This window comes from Pinus tabuliformis, chromosome Q (assembly GCF_031772625.1).
Source record: "Pinus tabuliformis cultivar Carrire ecotype Pingquan chromosome Q, CPIR1, whole genome shotgun sequence".
NCBI classification, from domain to species: domain Eukaryota; kingdom Viridiplantae; phylum Streptophyta; class Pinopsida; order Pinales; family Pinaceae; genus Pinus; species Pinus tabuliformis.
Window position 1 is genome coordinate 137658225 of NC_142296.1, and position 22021 is coordinate 137680245.

Here is a 22021-nt window from a genome sequence, read left to right on the forward strand (position 1 = left end):
ATAGCTCAAATCAAGTGAAAAAATGCTCCATTAGCAAAATCAAATTTATGAACAATCCAATATAAGCCAAAAGAATGGAATAAATAACTGTAGATCTGCCAACTGGGTGTTGGTTCACTGGTGAGGTTGATGGAGTATTATGCAGTCCACCAGGGCTCCATTCTCACTGTGGTCTGCCCCAGCCATTAGTTTTGAAGGGATGAGTCTTCAACCCTAAGACTGGTTGCCACCATTTCTAGACCTGAACAGATAAACTACCCTATGCTAATTCCTTCTAGCACCCACAAGAATTCACTGTTACTTTTATGCTATGCAAATTAGGAAATTGACCTCCTCTTCAAAGATGCTCTAATACCATCTTAATTTTCTAACCCCAGTAGAAGACTAATAATTTCCTAGTAAGTTTCCTTGCTGATTTTCAAATTAAATTTCAGCTTTACTGAATAAAAAGTATCACTAGGATTTTAACTGGCAAACAAATAAATAAAACAGTGGAAATAAAACAGCCAATTTCCACGGAAAAATACACAGAAATATTTTTACTTCAAAATTTGTCTTTCATTTAATAAGTTTATAGACATACAATGGCTCTCTTACTGGGAAATTAGCCCACTCAGAAAACAATTTAACTACAACAAAATTTAGGGAATAAACTGGGTACCTGTACAAGCCATACGGCCCTCCCAAAAATTTCTAAAAATTACCCACAAAGCACTTGCTACCACGACTATTCGCTCACCATAAACCCTCATTATAGGCTCTGATTGTTCTTGCGAGAGTTGGAGGACTCGAGCAGCAACACGGAAGTCTATGAACAGCACGCTTAAAAAGGACGGCGAGGAAACCCTGTCACGCCAGACCCCCGACCGTCGTTTCCTAAAAATTACCCACAAAGCACTTGCTACCTAGTAGCCTACTAATGTGACTCCTACAGCCTCTATGCCCTCTCCAGCCTGTTGTACAACCTTGATCAAATCTGCACCCTTGTCTGTTTTACGGCCTAATCTGCACCTCCACCTGCTCGATCTACCCCTGTACAACCACGACATCCACACTTAGATGATTTCTTTTGCTACTACACAATATTGTTGTCTTCTTTTAGCTACTACACACCTAGAGGAATGTCCTTCTTCACCCAATCACTAAGATCCTCACTTATCTCACTGTGTCTTGTCCTCAATAATGTGTCTTCTCCCTTAGCCCAGCTTTCTTTTTATAAGTTTAAATTATGACTATATCATAATCATAATCTCCAAAGTGATTTACTTTTTTAAGATAGCCAACGCTTGAACATCTTTGCCACAGACTTTCAAGGTTACAAGACCTTGGTTGTTCGCCATAACCGTATCTTCACTTGCCAACTGCTAACTGCTACAACGCCCGGGTCCGTTCGGGCTCTGATACCATCTGTCACGCCCCCAATATTTTTTTTGCTAATTGGGCGGGTGCGGCACCACCGTGCACGACCAATTTTCACTAATCATGCATATGGACTACGCCTTTAACCGAAACAACCATATGTTTAACTTCTTCTTCAACCGATAACATAACATCAACCGATTATATCATAACCATATAAACCTTGATCTTAAACCAATATACATTAACATGAATCTTTTAAGCTTTGTTCTTCTCATAACAATCATAACAGCTTCATGTAAACCAGAACAACAATAACAAATGACAAACAGATTTGTGTGGGACAACTCCAACCGAGTCTGTCCACTGTAATTTTTATTATAATGAAGATACAATACAAACAAGTGTGCCGGCAACCCTCGGCCACACTTAGAATAATACAAGACAGGCCTCTGCCCTTACATATATGTGCTGCGCACAATCATACAACTGTCCACAATATACCTCCCGGTAAACTGCGCAAACCCCTGCGCTATACCGTATGCCTTATTCATGAAACAGTCCTTCAAATAACGCTGTTTACCAGAGCGCACCAGCGCATATATAAACCAGCGTATTACATACACGTATCAGTTCTGCAGATTTCTGTGTAAGTGCGTACCCTCCGAGACACTACATAAATCTGCACCGATCCGAGACTGTTATAAGCCAGTCTACAACCGAGGCTATAAAACAGTCTTTAGCTGTTCTTATAGCTGCGTACATCCACCGTGAACAACCTGTAATATCTCCCTTGCTGTGCTGATGTCCGAGTGACCCCTACACTCGTTATGACCTGCGCAATTCATATATTAACCCAGCTGCTCAAACCGTGGATCTAACCTGAGACAGCGTGCTGTTCATAGACTTCCGTGTTGCTGCTCGAGTCCTCCAACTCTCGCAAGAACAATCAGAGCCTATAATGAGGGTTTATGGTGAGCGAATAATCTACCAGACCCCCGACCGTCGTTTCCTAAAAATTACCCACAAAGCACTTGCTACCTAGTAGCCTACTAATGTGACTCCTACAGCCTCTATGCCCTCTCCAGCCTGTTGTACAACCTTGATCAAATCTGCACCCTTGTCTGTTTTACGGCCTAATCTGCACCTCCACCTGCTCGATCTACCCCTGTACAACCACGACATCCACACTTAGATGATTTCTTTTGCTACTACACAATATTGTTGTCTTCTTTTAGCTACTACACACCTAGAGGAATGTCCTTCTTCACCCAATCACTAAGATCCTCACTTATCTCACTGTGTCTTGTCCTCAATAATGTGTCTTCTCCCTTAGCCCAGCTTTCTTTTTATAAGTTTAAATTATGACTATATCACAATCATAATCTCCAAAGTGATTTACTTTTTTAAGATCAACGATTCAAATTTATCTCATACATTAATGCAAAGAGTCTTTGCATTTCATTAGATTGAACTCACTTTTTCTCATAAATAGAAATTACTTTAATAACTAAAGTGTTACTAAGGGTAATTAAGCGAATTCCACATCACTAGACACTTAGACCAGTGCAGAAGTACCTACCTGAGCTACAAACATAACACACCCTCTTAGCAAGGAAGGTATTCTACACTACCACTAGCTTGTCTCTTTAAAACACAAACTTCCTTTTCACCAAGGATTTGGTGAGAATGTCTACAATCTAATTTATGGAGATATACTAAAGCTTCACAAACCCCTTTTTGAATCCTATCTATGATGAAGTAATGTCTAATCTCAATATGCTTGGACCTGTCATGGAATATTGGATTCGCAGAGAGTTTGATACAAACTCTAGTTAGCAAGGTGTGTCATTGTAGGCTCCAACCCTTGACCAAATAATCATGTCATCACTTGTGAAGCCAAATAGCCTCACAACTCGCCATGCTAGCATATACCCTACTTCTGTTGAATGAAATGTCATGAAATTATGCTTCATGTTGAACCAGAAAGTCATCGTTGATCCAAGACTAAAACAACGTCATGAGGTGCTCTTCCTAACTAAAACACTGCCTTCCTAATCCAAGTTTGTATATCCTTATGTCCTCTATTGCATATATCCCTTGTATAAGTTTTAACCTTGTACAATTAATTTTCTTACAAAAGGATTCTTAATAAACTAGAAAAAATGCAATGGAAAACACACACATTAACACAGAGATTTTATCCTATAAACCAAGCCCAAGAAAACCAGCAAGAATTTTAAATATATATTCCTCTGTATAGTGTTACAATACAACATATATATCATGTGCCATCCATGAATTGCCAATCCATTTTTTGTTAAAAATTGGAAGCTCAAGGATGAATTTCTAAAAATAGAAAGGCTAAAAAATAGAATTTTTAAAAATAGAAAGTCTAAAAATAGAATTTCTAAAAATAGAAAGTCTCAAGATAGTAAATCACCATGCATCAATTGGTAATCAAGTATTGTTGATAAAAAATCACTTCTTATCATTAATCAATCCTAATAATTCAATCTCGACTTAATATTTTATCATCAATATTATTATTATCCTCTTTATGATATTATTATTAAAAGGAATTTCAAGTTGGTCAATCATGGCTCTCAATAATGTTCTCTTACACTCTCATTATCGGCATGGCATATTCCTCTTACACTCTCATTAATGCTCTTACACTCTCTTACACAATTTAAAGCACGTCATAAAAGATTCTCTTACACTCAATAAAATCATGTCATAAAAAATTGCTCTTACGCACTCTTTAATGCATATGTTACACTCACTCTTAAAAGCAGAAGTTACAAAGGCATCTGTACCTCTTTAATGGAAAAATGAAATGATATTTTAACGTCCACGAGACTAAAAATAGTCTATGGGACCATCAATTCCATATTTTTTGCCTTTTGCAATTCAATCCTTTTCTTATTCAAATTGATGATGAGCTGGCCTAACCTTCCAATAATCCCCTCGCCAAAAAGACAATGCGAAGAAACCGATGTTAACATATTCCCATAACTTTCTCTTATGTCTTTGAACGCATTACATTCCAAAATGAAATGTTTTTCTTATTCCACTGCCCCAGACGTGCAAAATGTACACACTCATTCTTCCCAAGCTTCATTAGGCCTTTTCCACCGTCTTGTTTCATACCGAAGTTGATGCGAGTGGGTTCTTAATTGAGCAATAAGAACCTTTTCCCTCCACGGAATGTTAGCTCCAATGTACTCTTTTTGTTGGAGATCACACGTAGAGTTGAATTTCTCAATGTAGTACTTCTTTCTACCCAACTCTTTTCCCCATACCCATTTACGAAACTTCTCCATAACAAAATTCTTTACTCCTTGCTATTTGTGGGACAGGCATTGAGGTAGATATTCCATTTTTGCATCCATTTGTAGTTTTGTCTCATCCATGTTTTCTTTCTTTCACTCATGCCTTCGTCGAAGATAACATTAGGCCATCTACCTACTCTCATTTGCTCAATTCCTTTTAGATATCTTATGAGTTGCACCATAGCAATTGCTTTGATCGGAGTTGCTCCTATTTCACTCAACATTATCTCATAAGGTACCGAACATTTTATTTTGAACTTGCTCATGATCTGCGTTTTTGGATTTTCTCAATTTGTTTCCATTCTGAGACGGGGGTATTGCTAGCCCACAATTCACACCCATATAGCATCACTGGACAAACTAGGAGTCCAAAAAGAAATTTAATCGTTTTCCAATCCTATAACTCTGCCTCTCTACATCTGTTTTGAAGAGCATATAATCCTTTCCACCCTCCTCAAATTGTCTTCTTTCTGGAGTCCTCCCAATTAATTTTGTTGTTGAAATCAATCCTGAGGTACTTGTACTCATTTACTTCTTCAAGAATGTTGCCTTCAAAGAACATATATTCGCTCTGCTTCCTTTTATTAGAGAAAATCATTATTTTGGTCTTGCTAGTATTGACTTGCATCCCCACTGCTCTAAAAAAAGGCTCAAGGGCATATAGGTGCATCTGCAATCCATAGGCGACTTAGAAATCAATACAAGATCATCAGCATATAAAAGAAGCTTTATCACAAACTCCCCCAACCGAACACCATCTCCACCTTGCAGATTTAGCCACTCTTCTAATTTATCAATATATAAACCAAAAAGAGTAGAGGTTAGAGGGCAACCTTGCTTAACTCCAATGTCACTTCTAAAGCTTTCTGAAATATTCGTGGAGGTTCTAATTTTGACTTTCACCTCTTCATAAATTCTATGGACAACGGCTCTATAATGCAAAGGAATTTCAAGTTCTTCCATTCTACACCACAACTTATCTCTAGGGACTGTGTCAAATGCCTTTTTGAAGTCAACAAAGCAACAAAATACTTCTTCTTTGTCCCCCCAAACCTTTTCAATAATGTGTCTCAACGTGATACCATGATCCACTGTAGAATGCTTCGGCCTAAAACCCGCTTGTCCTTTTGCCCTCTTTTCTTTTACTTCTGCCCACTTACTGATTTTATTTTCTACCATGCCATCGAAAAGCTTTGCAAACAAATGATTGATCATAATGGTTCTATAATTGGAAGGATTATTAATGTCTCCACTTTTAAAAAGGGGTATTGCTAGGCTAGTTGTCCAGTCTCTTGGGAATCCTTGTTGAATGATGTTGTTGAATATTTCCATGATGTGCGATGCAAGAGTGTTCATTCCCCATTTTAGATACTCTGCTTGAAGTTCAACCAAGTCCTTTGCCTTTCCTGTTTTCAACTTCTTAATTCCAATCTCCACCTCCTGTAACGTGAAGAGCTTTGTAGTTGTGTTGATCCTAGGGGGAGGCTCAGCCTCTGATTCTTTCTCATAGAGTTGTCTTGCATATTCAAACCATTGATTGGTTGTAATATTATTTTTTATTTGCTTCTTCCTTGGTTGAAGTTCCTGCTAGAAAAGCTTTGGGTTATTCTTGCCTAGATATATTAACTCTTCTCGCCTTGTTTGCATGAAGTCTTATTTTTTCCTTTTTAGTATCTGTTTATATAACTTTACATTCATTTTTTCCTTGTCTGTCTTTTTCAAGGTTCTCCTTGCCATTTTGCATTCCTCATCAAACCAAGCATTTACAGGAAAACAAATTGATTTTGATTTCCTATTTTTTGCTCTTTTGCACTTCTCAAGTGCACATTGAATTATATTTGTTAACGCATAACTGTTGAAGCTTTAGAAACCATTTTTCTCCTTCCTAATTAATCTCTCTAGCATTGTCTTGAAGAGAGTAAAATTTTCTTGTGTTAGAAGAATTTTGCCCCTTGATAGTGATTGCCAAGAGGATTGGGTTTTCCTCCTATGCTGCCTTTTTCCTAACCATGATAACTTTATAGAAATTGGGTTATGGTCTGATTTTAAGTCCCAAATATGCTCTCCAATCTTAACTTTGTCTATCTTTTCGATCAAGCTTTGTGTACGAATCACATAGTCAACGATACTTGCCCCATTGTATGTGTTGCAAGTGAAGTTCCTAGACCTTTTCCATATATCTAGACCATTGCTAATAATTAAGTTGAAAGCACCACGCAGTGTAAGCAACTCCTCTCCAAAATGATTACTAACTTTGTCATTTCCAAAATGAGTTATATTTTCTAAATGGCCATGAGTTACACTCCTCAAGGAATGCGAGATTCCTCCATTGTAGGCATGTGTTGCTTGTCTCCATAATGGTTAAAGTTACTCTTCCTAAATTGGCATATGTTACTCTCTCTCTTGGCATGCAAGTTACTCCTTTATGCCATGGATTCGTTGCTCCTCCTATATATATATATATATATATATATGCCTCATTCTTTCTGCCCTCACTACTTGTGCTTTGTGAAAGAAGAACTCAAACTTGAGAGAGAGAGTTGGAGAGACTTGAAGAAGATTGTGAGAGAGAGACTTGGAGAATAAGAGCTGAACTTGGTGAGCCAAGGATTGATTCAGTGTTTCAGTGTTGATTCAATTGAAGGCAAGGTTGATTTAGTGTTTGCAACTGTTGCTGCTATCAGTGATCTTCATACTACAGCTTGCTTAGATTTGGGTGAACTTACTCATTCTCTTGATCTCTCATTGTACTTTGTATCTCTGTTGAACAATTGATTTCTAATAGAAGAAGAAATTGGCTTGATTTTCTCTTTATGGGTTTTGCCCTGGTCTTTGGACCTAAATTCTCTATGTCTCATTGTATTCTTGGTTGTCATCTATTGTGCATTTGGTTTATGTTCTATCTACAATTGTTTAACTAATATTGCAGCATAAATAAGTAATTGCTACAGCATAGAACATCAGATTTTCAACACGATATCAAAACTTTGGTGAAGACAAGCCCAAGAAGATAAGAGCTTCCCCTTCTCATTTGTTGTTGAAATATTACTTGCTTCCCCTTCTCATTTATTGCTGAAATATTACTTGTTGCCCCTTCTATTTGCTACTGAAATATAATTTGGTGCTCCTACTTGCTGCTAAAATCTGTTTGACTTGATCAAGATGTCTTCTTCTTATTTCAAGAATGAAGAGAATTTGATTGATGCTTCGAATTTCAATCCATGGAAGGCAAGATTGGATATTACTCTTGAAATAAATGACGTACTTGAATATGGTGAAGGCAAGGTAGTTGAACCACTAAATAGTGAAAATGTTGCTATCAAGGCTCGATACAAGAAGGGATAAGTCAAGGCTAAGACATGTCTTGTTGCCCAAGACAAGAAGAAGAAAACAAAAAGAGATCATCACTTTTTAAGAAATCCTGCTCTCAGATCCAACAGTTCCTATAAATGGAACAGGGACTTATCAAATGTTCAATGCTACAATTGCCATAAGTATGGCCACTATGTCTGTGATTGTCCAGAAAAATAGAAGTACACCAAGATCCAACTACATCTTCATATCTGATTATAGAAAGAGAATTGAAGCTCCTATTGTTTGTAAAGAAAGCTATTGTTCTTCCAAGTTTTCAAGGAACCCAAGATATGATAGTATTTTGCAGAGAGTAATTAAGGTGTTGCATGTGTTTAATAGTTATGGTTTTGGTACTTCTTGATGCATGTAAAAGTAAAATTAGTTTTACTTACATTTATGCATGTGCAAGAAAGTGTTGTCTTGAAAAGAAGTATAATGCATAGAAGGTTATGAAAGAATAATTGATAGAAATTGAATGTTGAAGATAGGGGGATTTTGATTCTCTTACATTATATGAGAAAGGTAATAATCTTATGGGGTTTAGTAATTTTGATATGACAGTTGACTAACAATAGTGATTGTAGGAAAGAATCATGATTTTTGTAAAGGATGGAATGATATTTTTCTAAACTAACCCCTTTTGTAGCGATCGAAGATGGATTATAACTAATATCATTGCAATCAATGAAGTCAATATGTGTAATTATTATTACATGCGTTCACTCTAGGATCAAGATTTGAAAATCTTTATAAAATCAATGGAAGACCTATCCATGCATTGATTCATGACGAGTAATAATCAATGTAAACTGTGGCATTGAAAGTTCGTTCATCTTCACTATAAAGCATTACATCATGTGAAAAAGATGGTTGAGACTAGAATGGATCATGATAGAGTTTGTCGAGTGTTGCTCAAGAAGATGCATTTCTTCTTCCAATGACATATGACTAATGGACAGTGGTAACTTATAGAGGCTGAATCAAGAGGGAGCTAACAACTTCCTTCAATCCTCATTAAAATTAAGTATTTTCAAGTCTTATGTTATTTCTTTGTGTCACAACTCTTGTTTAGATTTATCTTTTTGGATCATTGGTTATTCTTCCTGCATGAGTATGTGAATGATTCTTTCACAACTTCTTAATGAGAATGCGATCAAGAAAAACAAACCGTGAAGATCATCAAGATGCGGAATAGTGTAGGAATAGTAAACTCCAAGAGGAAGTTGGTGCAGGATAATAAAGGAGCCACTCTCACATCTAGAAAAGAAATAAAGACCTGCCTCATCACTAGTATAAGAGGGAGGTAGCTTCTGAAATGAAAAAAATTTCATTTGATGCACTACTCTCTGGGCATAGAAGCACGACAAAGACTTGGTGAGATTTTCCTTTCTCAATGAAAATATGTTGTCAAGCCCTTGGAAAAATTTGGTATGACAGAGTGTACCAATGGAAATGGATTCCAAGAAGTTATGTGATAAAGCTACAAGACCTGCTCTGGCAAATCCTTCTGAATACCGACAACTAATTGGAGCTCTGATGTTCTTAGTGAACACTAGACCGGACATATGTTGATCAATACTCCAAGCCAATATATGATTAAGCCATCACATGCCTTACTACAAAGCATGTGTTGAGATTCCTACATGGGACCATCAATCTTGGATTGAGATATAATGTCGGAGATGTAAGAATACATGGGTACCCTGATGTTGATTGGGTTGGTACCTCGACTGACAGAAAGAGCACATATGGATGTTGCTTTAGCTTGGGATCTACCATGATATCTTGGATGAGAAGAAAACAGAAGTTTGTATCCCTTAGCACGGAGGAAGTCGCGTACATGGTTGCTATCATGGCTAGCTATGAGGTAGTATGGTTGAGGAAGCTCTTTGGAGAGTTGTTTGAGCATGTGCTAGATACAGCCATAATATTCTATGACAATAAGAGTGGGGTCTGACTTGCAAAAAATATTGTGTTCCAAGACAAGTCCAAGCACATTGAGATCAAATATCACTATATCCTAGATATGGTTCAGAGAGGAGCAGTGAGGCTCCATCATATTGTGACTGATGATCAGATAGTTGACATATTTACCAAGCCTTTGCCGAAAGGGAAGTTCTTGATATTCATAGAGCATCTTGGACTGACAAATGTGACCCAATATTCTCTTAGTGTCATGTACTATGGCCAGGACTAATAGCCATAAGCCTAGTGAAGGCATTGATCTTCTCATCTTGTCATCTTGTCCATTTTCACATTTAGCACCTGGACATTTAGGTTGGTCTCCGGTTTGGGTGGCAACTCCACTTATTCATCCATTCACTAAAACATACTCTAGAAAGAATATTGATAGCCTGGTTAACCCCGCTCCCAATCCTAAAAGGGTTCTAAGAGCTCAGTTAAACAAGTTACACTCTAGAGATCATTTAAATTTTCTCAGATAGGAAGCTCTCCTTGATCTCCATTTGCTTTTCATTAATGTTCTGAATCAAAACATCATGGGTGACTATTATGGTCCATGCAATTTCACCAACATCCAGGGATATCTGCACGACCTGCTAAATGAGTCAACTATGAACAGATTGCCAATCGTTGAGGGGAATAATGATATCAATGATGAGGAGCAAATAAATAAGTTTAATTCATTCCTCCATAGACATGCTCATTCTATAGATTATAACCATGAAGATGTCAAGATGAAGTTGTTTGTCTTATCACTGGAAGGTAGTGCAATTCACTGGTTTCATGACAAAGCTAATAATGCTTTTGATTCTCTAAGGACCCTCCTTGATGCTTTTCGAGACAAATACGGAAATAGGAGGAAGGTAAATACTTAGTGAAAGAATTCAATACCATCAAGAAGAAAGAAAATGAAATGGTGGTAGAATTTAACCAGAGGTTCAACAAATTACTAAGGGACGTGACTCGGGATTACAAGCCTCCTGACAAAACTATATTGGAAACATATCTTGAGGCTTACCATGTAGAAGTTCAATATGAGATAAGGCGGGCTCACCCTACCACTTTAGTTGCTGCCCAAAACACAGTTGAAGAGTTAGAAAAGGATAAAAAGGCTTCAGGTAAATCTGAGATCCCTGGTTACGAAAGAACTCCGATTAAAATCAAAGAAGAATCAGAGACAATCAAAGAATTAACCAAACTGGTTAGGGACATGGAAATTAAACACGCCAAACAGATAAGCGACATGCAGAATCAATTAATACAAATGGAAAGGAATGCCAGGATGCAAACACAGAGCATGTCTCCCCGAAACAATAACGACAATAGAGGGAACAACAACAACCAGTGGCCAAAAAGGAATTCCGCAAATGATCAAAGGCCTCCTACAGCGCTTGAATCTGCTAACGTAGTTGATGAAATTGTTCCTTTCTGCAGACCTTGTGACAGTTTTCACGAAGAAAGTACATGTGCTTTGGCTAGAAGAATCTTAGAAGAAAGTAGATATCAACGAAGTAATAACGCAAGTCAAGGCGAATCAAGTGAAAGCCCATGCACCAATATGATTTCTTTAACCTTTGCAATAAACACCTTCGATGAAGAAAAGGACCCCATTACTCAGGCATATGGTGATAAACCAACTCAAGAACAAGTTCTAGAACTTGCAAAGAGTAAGGGCTACACGTATCAAAGGAAGGGTAAAGGTCAAAGTTAGAACAAGCAGGTTCCTGCCAAAAGAAACGAATCTGGTTTGAACATGGATTGGGCCGCATGGATAAATAATATTAAGATGTTTGTCCCTGTACTTGAACTTTTAAAAATTCCATCTCAAAGGGCATCTTTCTTCAGCACTCTGGGTATGATACAATAGGAAGATGACAAAATTAATCATCAGGACGAAGAAATCAAATTAAAGAATATCAATTGTTATATGACTAATAAAAACCATGAACCATTCTTTCTTACTTTGGACATCAATGACAGGTTACTTCACAATTGCATGCTAGATTTTGGTGCATCTAAGAATGTTATGACCAAGAAGGTCATGGAGCAATTAAAATTAAGAATTTCTAGACCATATCATAACATTTGTTCGATGGACTCTAGAAAGGTTGAAGTCCTTGGTGTGGTTAAAGATTTACAGGTTGCCTTAGCAAATTATCCATACAAGATCATCACCATGGATATTGCGGTCATTGATGCACCAAATGTGTGGGGAATGTTTCTCTCCCAGAAGTTTGCGGCTGATTTAGGTGGATGCATTCAAATGGATTTGTCTTATGCCACTATTCCAGCAGCAACAAGTGGTATGGTCAGGTTATACAGAGAAGTAGAAAGAAGATACCACGTGGAAGTTCCAAAGAAGTTGGAAAATGGTGAACAGGTTGTACCACAAGAGCATTCGCCTCACTTTGAATCAGAGATATGTCACTTTTTCCACCACCCATCCCCTCCGCCAAGCAGAAAAAAGAAGGTTTCAGATTGACAGAGATATGCAGCACAGTGATGAGCAGTCACACTGACCTAAGAGGGTCAAACTTTAGCAAGGGACATCTGAAAATCAGCCAAGTGATCTACCAATCAGCAGACAGATGCTCGAGATTGTTCCTCACTGATGACATCTGATGCCATGGGCATCATTTTGTATAGTATCTCTAACCCTACTCCCTTTCATTTATGTCATTAGCTAGTTTATTTCACGCATTTATATTATGTTTTTTATATTTCAGTTTGTTAGGATAGATTTTCTATTCCAGCGGTATTTTCTATATATGCATGATGATTTCAATGTTGAATGGATATCTATTTGATGGACTTTTGTTTCCTTGGATGCAAGATTCTGGGATTCTCACGTTACTTCTTGGAAGCAACGTGTCCCCATATGGAGCCAAATGTTGCACTCAAATTGTCAAAGTTCCAAGGAAGCGGAAGTACCAACTTTTTCAACAAGGATCGGATCACATATCAGCAGTCTGTGTGTCATAGTCATCCCATTCTGCAAGTTATATATTGTAAATGATCTTAGTAAAACCATGAGTCTATGTAACAACCTAGGTAAGCCTATAATTTGATGACGAATTCCATCCTAGAAGGCTTTTTAGCCTTACTGATTACCTATGTTTTTCCACACGGCTAATCAGAAGAGGTTTTCCCTTCCAGCTTAAACCCCCAAAAGCTAGGGTGAAATTTATTGTCAAATTATTAGGTGAGTCCTAATGCTTTAGTCGAGTCTGATGTAAAAGTGGTTTGGGAATAATTTAAGCTAATTGGCTAAATTATTTTATTACAAATCACTTGGTTTACTAGATCATATTGACTCGCAGATGTGTTGTGTCTTGAGGGTCTAAGACAAATGTTTATTCCCTATTTGAGTTTTTAAATGAAAAAATTGTATTAGAGAGTTGGAAAATTAATTAATCCCTCATGTGTAAATTAATTAATTTTCCTGGCAAAATAAAATTAAATCCTAAGCCAGAAAATTAATTAATTAGAGTCAAAACTAATTGTCTAGGAAAATAAATTCTCCAAATGGAAAAAATCGTGGGTCTTGAAAGAATCAATTTTTAAAGATCCTCCACCAAGGAAATATTGTCTTTTTCAAGAAAATTTGGACTCTTGGCTCTTGGTGATTAAGTCAAAGTCAAATTTTTGAGGAAATTAGCTCTAAATAATTATTTTTGAGCTAATTAAAATGGAATTAAATGATAAATTCGGAAATTCCTCAAAATTAGGAAATCAAGGGCCAAGATTAAAAGATCTTGAATTATTTATCAAAGGCCAAGATTATTTTGACAAGGATCAAATAAACTAGCCATTATTTTTCCATTTGGAGAATTTATCTATAAATTAGAGAGTCATTTGAGTCTCTAGTCATCTTGGTCTCTGGCTATAATTGCTGCTAAAGAATTGTGTAAACTATGTCCCACTAGAAACTATTTTTTCTATCATAATAAAAGACTTTGGGGTGCAATTCAAGGTGTTTTTGCTTATTGATTTGTGGTATGTGTTGACTACAGGCATCTCTATGTTCTGTCGAATATTGGTAAGATTTGTTGTTATCATTAGATGGAGATAAAACCATACTATTGATAGTTTTGGACTAAACTTAGGTGGTTTGATTCCCCATGTGATCTAACAAATTATTTTAAGAGTTTTGCAGGTACTTCAATCCGCCTCCAAGTTCACAAATTTGGGCAAGAATCATTGTTGCTTGGATCTCTAGTTTTTATATGGTGGATTTAATCTTCGCTTGGGCTATACTGAATCATTAATTTTTTTTAAGTGCTTTTAGCCATTCTTGAAAGTAAAAAACATTGAAAATTTTATTTTCTCGAAATCCATTTAAAAATCCATGTATATCTCGAAATCCATTTAAAAATCCATGTATATCTTGTAAATAAAATTGTAAATTTAAATTTGTAATTTATTTTTCTAACTTGGGTTGGGGTTTTAGATTTATTTTGTATATATTTGGGGTTTGGGTGTTTCTATTTTCATTTTTGCAAGTTAGATCAAAGAGTTAAGTGGAAGAAGAGCTAGATCTAGGCCCTTGCTGGTAAGATCTAGTCTCTTGGAAATTTTTTTGCAGGATTCCCTCGGCAGAATTTTCAAAAAACCAAAGCTTTGAAGCATAAAAAAAAATTGGAGCAAGGGTTTTAAAATTTTAAGGGCTTCTAGCCCAGTTCTACCCTCCTTACCCCCAGCGTCAACCTTTCTTCCTCTGCGTCTTGGTTTTCGACCCTCCTAGGATAGTCGTTAGCCCCTCTTCCTCTCGACCTCTTTCCCCAACATCTCCCTCTCCTAGCCTTTTTGGCCCTCATCCCTCAGCCCTCTCTCCTCCCCTTCCTTGGCCGCAGCTCTCTAAGGGCTTGCGGCTCCTTTGTGGAGCCTTTAGGCCCCAGGCCCTAGGCCTTAGGCCTTGGAGTTAGCCCCTAGACCCTCTTTTTCCAAACACTAGCCTCTTTGGGCAAAGCGTTGGCCCTTCTTCGCCATTTCCAACCTCCTTGTGACCCAATCTATCATCTTAGCCCATTTATCCCCACAAATTCGCTTCCCTTGTACTTGTTTTCCAAATTTTGGCCTCTTTTGCCCCAAAATTGACCTGAAACCCTAATCTGAATATTTAAGACTAAATATTTGTCAGTTTCGCAATATTAAGGTCTCAAAATTCATATCTAGCAAGAGGCAAGATAAACCCAAAGTTTCAACGATTGTCAACTGTGGAATCTTCAAGGCCTTGGGCCTAGGTTTTGACCTCCAAACCCTCATTTTGGTTCAGTTTCATCAAAGATGTTAAATCATCAATTTCTAGGGCCTAAAATCACATTCTAATTAGTCAAAATAGATTAAAATTGCAAAATCTAAGTTTTCACAAGTTTTGGCCATTTGGGCATCTCTAATTTGTCCTAGATCTAACATTTTAGCTTGTTGGAATTCACTGCATAGCTGTAAAATTCAAGTTTGAAATATTTCTAAAGCATATACTTGATAAGGACTAAAAATTTTCAATTTTCAATTCCTGGGCAAAACTTACTATTTTTAAACATTTGGGGCAGCATATTCAATTTTTTTAGCTTGTTGATCTGTAACTAACTTACTGTTGTAATTAGTTTATCGGTTCTAAATTTTCAAGTTTGGTAAAAATTTTATATTTTAGAAGTATTTGGCAGTTACTTTTCGCTGAATTAATCCGCTAATCTATGGTTAATTCACTACTGTAATAATCATATCAAATCTGAAAATTGCCAAGGCAAACTCACCTAGATTTTGAAATTCTCAAGTTCTGGTGCATTTTGCTATTTTTGGGCATATTGGATATCTAGTTTGGGCAATCTTTATCTTGTTGATCTATCTTTACTTACTGCTGTAATCTTAAAATCAGATCTGAAATATTGTTGAATACTCCATTGAAAAGTGTAATTTACATTGCTAGTTGAATTGGAAATTTTATACTTCAATGTGTTGAGTAATTTTCACTATTTGAAGTGGTTTATGCACTGTTGTTATACATTGGTAAATCTAAATTTTCTGAAGTAGTGGCGCTGATATAAATTGTCATAAATCTGTGATCAGCATCTTGATTGACCACTGTTAGCATTTGGCATCTTGGGTATCTTGGTATATTTTTGAAATTTTCACTTGTATCTATAAGCATTTTATCTTTTTTTAAATTGCGATTCACTACTGATAAGTACTCTTAAAAGTTTTCTAATCAAAGTACTTAAACAACTTAAGAAAATCTTAACTCAAGATAAATCTCACTCATAATCTCTTGCATAAACATCCTAGGTCTAGACTTGCATTAATAATTTACCTCCTAGCATAAGCTAGGTTGATAGGGATATAGGTCAACTCTTTTTATCTAGCTTGAGAGGCATCGGCAACTCTTCGATGGTTAACACAGTGACTTTGCAGTCGTCAGAGCCATAGTCTCTGCAACGCTGAAGGCATCGGGTGATAGATGCCTAACAGAAGGTATCGTTAATCAGGTCCTAGCCTCCTTCCTGTTAGCCTCCTTTCCACAACCTACCTTGGAGCCCAACTTCAAAATAGTTAGAGGAGGGTTACACTTAGACTATGCATTTAACTAAAATTTACCAAGATCACTGCATCCCACATAGGTTCTAGGATTTGCATATCATATAGGTTAGTCAATCATTCAAGCAGCAGGTGTCCATCCGGTCATTTGGTTTCAATTCATAAGAAGCAAGAATTTGTGACTCCTTTAAAGCACTGTTCTCATAATAGAAAATCTAGGTTTTTCATAATCTTGCTTAAATTCAACTAAGTGGCTAAGCCACTCATCCATGTCTCCCAAGTAAGTTGATTTCTCAGCTTATTTTATTTCACTTCATTCCATAGGGACTAACCCCCATAGTCTGTTGTTGGGAGACAGCTAGAATGAAGTGGGAGGGGATCAGAGTGACAGCCCCCATCCTGAGCATTGTCATAGTGCCTATACAATCCGGGCGATAACAGGCCCCTGTGCACAACACTGCATATATTGGACCATTATGTGGGTTTTAATTATGAATGGACAGAAACCAGTAGGATGAACACAAAACCAGACGAATGGGCCAATGTTTCTGCCAATCGCTAACAGGAATCCACAGCTGCAGCAAATCACAAAAATACTTAAAAAAAATGTAGAAATGCAAAAAAAGATTGAGAGAATCAGAAGTGATAATGAGTTGCATGTGCACTGATGACCTAAAATCAGGAGAGGTGGGTGTCAATAACTCTCTCAAGCCATTTAGAGTTGAGAGCTAAAGGAGAACCCTACATGGGGAAAAATCACAAAGGAGACCAGAACTACAGAGGTCCTAAGCTTAAGGATCTAGTATCAATTGATATGGGCAGACAATGAAAACTGCAAAGATACTCACACACGAGAGAACACAGAAGAGTATTTATGCAAGTATGAGAAGAAGATTGTTGCAATGTACACATTCTACACTCGTTTATATTTTCTATATATATGAGTGCAAATTGTGGGAGAGTGATCAAGTTTGACCAAATCTCCAATATGTTTAAAAAGGAGGAAAATAAAGGTAACTAGTGGTATGGATTCCACACACCTGCAAGGATCTACACAAATCATGCACATTGTGATTAAGCAGGTGCCCTTATAGTTCTATTGCATTTCTTTTGATTAACTAATAATGAAAGAAGAGAATAAGAAAAGAAAACACAGAGGACACTTTCTGGTTAGCAAAATGCAGGGAAACATTTGTATATGAAATGCATAGTAAGCATTTCCCGGGCTTCTCCATATGGGAAACATTTCCTGTACTACCATGTGGGAAGACAATATCATTTCATTGACATGGGTTTGCATGCTGAGTTCACAAACAACAGAGATTACATAACACCTATATGATTATACAGCAACCAATTTGTGTAAAACAGATACCTGTGGAAGGGTATACTTTCCAAGCAAATCACACCCATCAATCATAAGTTGTTGAGAAGACCATATATCCCATTCTATACATTCATTCAATATCTGAATTTCTTGTTTTGGACCATAACAGAAAGGAAATCTTGGAAAATCTGCACGTGGCCTGTCGTACATAAGACATACATAACACAGTAGATTAGTCTTGGAATATATCTTTTGCACTTAATAGACTACAATTATTGACATCAAAGACCAATTCATTCCAATAAATTATTAAATTGTTACAAAAAAACGAAATTTAATTAAAAATCATTATTCTATTATGTTCAAAGCATAAATAATCTGCAGTTCATAAACGCTGAAAGATTTGAGCATTGTCAGAGAGGTTCATCCTTTTCAGTATCTACTGATAACTAAGTTTAAGGTTTAAACATTTGATAATTTTGTACGTAAAATAACTGACAGACTGCGGCACTATGAAATTCAACTTCAAATTTACACAATTCTATTTTGGAAACAGGAATGGGGAGCATAATTCCAGAGATAAAGGAATGTTTCACTTTGTGAATGAGAATGAGGAACCATAATCCGAAAGTTCTGTAACATTTTAGACAGTGGACGACAAAAGTCTTGGTTTTACCACTAATGGATGACCAAAGCAATGAATCAATAAAAACCAAGCTTACCAGATTCAGCTCTAGGCATACCCACACCCACACCGATCTGGATTGCCAATCCAGATCAGTTTCCTGCAAATTTGTCATTTCCAACCAATGGATCTGTTTCCAGTCTGAAAGGATTGAGATCACGCTAGAGGAAGCACACACCTGGCATGGTGTAAGCACTTTGGAACAACCCAAAAGCTACCAAAGGCACCTATATCTAGTATTGGTGCTCTCTTGTTCTTTCCCTGATATTTCTCTCTCACTTGTGCCCTCTAACACATTAATGGATAGCTCCATCAAACTATTTTAGTGTTGTTTCTCTCTTCTATACATAGGTTTTTAAGTTGGCTATTTTGGCTCCATTTAATCCCCTCTTTTTATTTATGATCTCAATAGCTAGGATAATTCGAATCAAATTCACATTCCATGGCCAATTGTAGAAAAACTCGATGCTAAGGAAGTCACAGAAGGAAGCAACCCAACACAAGAAGGTAGAATAAATCAAGAATCAAGCGATGATGAAGAAGATAGTGATAAGAGAGCTAGTAGTGAGAGGACTTTGCCAATGCCCAAAAAAATTAGAAAGCAGTATTTGGAAACATTAAGGTACTCAACGCTACAAGTTCTAATTGAAACCAACAAAGGGAGCATAAACTCAATAAAACTGCAATCATGAACTTTGCAGTAGGTAAGCATTCCTTTGATGACCATAGTTTTGTGATTGTATAGTTTTAACTTTTGACCTATTTCATTTGAGGATGAATATGGAAAAAATGAAATAAGACATTCAATATATAGAATTGGAACTGTTACCCACCAAAAGTGGGCACCCCTAGGAGAGCTTTTCATTGTGAAATCGGGTTGCATGTCTGCTTCTGTCTTGTTCAATTTGGTGAAATCGGGTGCTTCTGCTTGCTTTTCATTTGGGCATTTTTGGGCGTGGATTATTGGATGACTTGAAAGAAAGGCGGGCTTTGACCGTGGTTTTGTTCCCTCTCCTCAAATAGGGGGTTAATCTCCAATCCTAGTTCTGTGGGATCTTCCCTATTGGCCTATGGCTTTAGGATGGCCACTACTTGAGAAACCCTGATTTTGGTGGTCTCATTTTCCCGTACAATATTTTTTTCACTTCCCTCCACACATTACAAGCCCCATTTCCTTTCTCTGGGTCCACATGACCACTGGGTCCATAGGGCACTAGCACACCTCCTCCCCATGTCAACATATCTAGGTCAGAACTGGAAGCGTTGCCCCAGAGATTGATGCAGCTAAAAGAAAGTTAAAAGCATATCATGGCCACAAGCAAGAAACAAAAGAAAAGAAAATCATAAAATGCAAAAGATGGTCGGGACATTTAATGTAGCACATGGGCAAAATCCAAACATGAGCTCTAACCCTTATCATTATAGCCATCACCCTGGTTCCTAGGGCCACTAGATGTCCCAGACTCCCATTACATCATTGAAGGAACCCGTGCACGTCCCAACCCCTGGTGGACAATGAACTACCACCTTAAGGAGGTAATAACTATTATACCTCATCCACAACATGCTCTCATTTCCTAGAGCTTCGAGCAATAATACAAAGAAAAGAAAAAAAGAAAAAACAAAAGGCACATAAAGAGGGGTGGAAAAACAAAGGTTGGGGTAACTCATGTAACCACGATTGCCCCTCCTCATATCTGTACACCCAATATGTGAACTTCCCTCATTATTGCTATCCTTGTGCCCATGGCATTTGGCCTTGATACCCCTTTGCCCCCATCTATCTCATCATTATTCACATGGCACCTATTTGTTGAAGGATGTACCAGGGACATGTCTTTCCCCTTAGGGGCTGGGAACACCTAATAGGATCATCTATTAGCCACTCCTACCTAGGGAGGTAACACTATTTCAAGATCAAAACCGTAAATTTGGAAGAGAAGCCCCATATGAAGTCTCAATTTGCCCTTGACTAACAAGCTTGGTTCACTTAGATGCACTAATGATTAATTCTACCTGATGGTGAAGATGCAGCACTGAACATTATGTGTGATTGGCAGGTGGATTCATCATGGGTTGGGCAACTTAATTGGGGCCTAAGTCCACTAGAGGAGCATGTGACACCCTAGAGGCGAAGCATTGAGAGCCATGGGACTCTTGTCACTCGCAAAACATCATTCATTGCATGGGCACCTTCAGCACCACAACAATTTGTGCTTTGCCCCACATTATTCATGAGATGATGTACTTAGACCAGTATGCCCCCAGTCGGCTTAGCAGTGCGCTTCTGGTTGGCAATTGATCCGAGGCCCAGATGAGGTTTGCCTCACCCCTTGAGACATGGGAGGGCTAGCACCATACCCTGATCCCTCAACATTGGACCAGAACCAGTCTATTCTATCTCCAAGAGACCCATGAGACCCATTTTGTGCCCCAAACACAAAACCGGGGTCCACACAATGACTTGTGTGGATATCTAGGGGCCAACCCCCAGAGGATGATTTCTGGAGCCCTCTTGACTCAATTTGGCACCAAGAGATCTCAACGCATGCCTCCAAGAGGCCTACATAGTGATGACGTTAGCATTTCGGCCTCTTGTGGGTTAACTTTTATGATTTCACATTGGTTGTGGTTGGCTTGTAACCACACTTAGGTCTTGCCCATCATTTGTCAAGTAAGAGGGGCTTTAAGGCTAAAATTACACTTGATTGGACATGTCTAAATATGAGACACCTCATTTAGTCTCTCGTCATCATCACACTTGGAATTCGACTTCTTGACAAAAACTCGCATTTCTTTCTTTTGTCTATTGGATATCTTGTGGATGCATTTCGATGTTTCGAAGTTAATTTGTTCTTATCTTTGGAGCTACTTCTTAAATCATGGATGGATATATTGTATATTGTCTCATAAGTGCTCAATGTGATGAATTTTCTTTCTTGAATTGTCTAATGTACGGAATTGTTGCTTCTATAATATGCTAAATTATGCCCTAACTGTTGAAAATTAATTTTGGAAAGGCTTTCTAATTGAGTATTGCATATATTACTCATTGTACAACATGTGATGAATGTTCCTAGTGGAGGAATCCTTTAACTCTCCATCAAACTCTATTATCTTTGAAATGGGTAAATGCCTGAAATTGGTAGCTAGAGCATCTATTTTAGGCCTCCTTAGAGATGATTTAGCTCATCTTGACCCTCCTATGACTCCATATGCCCAAAGGGCAAGGCACTAATCCAAGTCCTTGGTGGTCAAACCTTCTTCTTATCCATAAATTCTCCTTTTTAAAATTCGGTCCTCTTAAGGTAGGACGGCTAACTTAGAGCGAATTGCTTAGGGAGAGATTTTGTGGGAATCTAAGAGCCTAAACATCAAGCCTAGGGTATTGACAACGAAACCGCCAAGTTTGGTGGGCATCCACTTAGTTTTCGCCCATAAAATTTCAAGCCTTAGGTGTTGCTC

General features: G+C 37.6%; 1 protein-coding gene across 3 annotated transcripts in view; it reads right to left on the reverse strand.

The window, feature by feature from the left end:
* LOC149218635 (uncharacterized) overlaps positions 1-22021 on the reverse strand; it is a 339705-nt gene that overhangs the window by 289338 nt on the left and 28346 nt on the right. For all 3 annotated transcript variants that reach the window (XM_089384105.1, XM_089384106.1, XM_089384104.1), the window contains exon 2: positions 17920-18070. In XM_089384105.1, coding sequence (XP_089240231.1) covers positions 17920-18070 — 151 coding nt within the window. The remainder of the gene's footprint in view (positions 1-17919; positions 18071-22021) is intronic.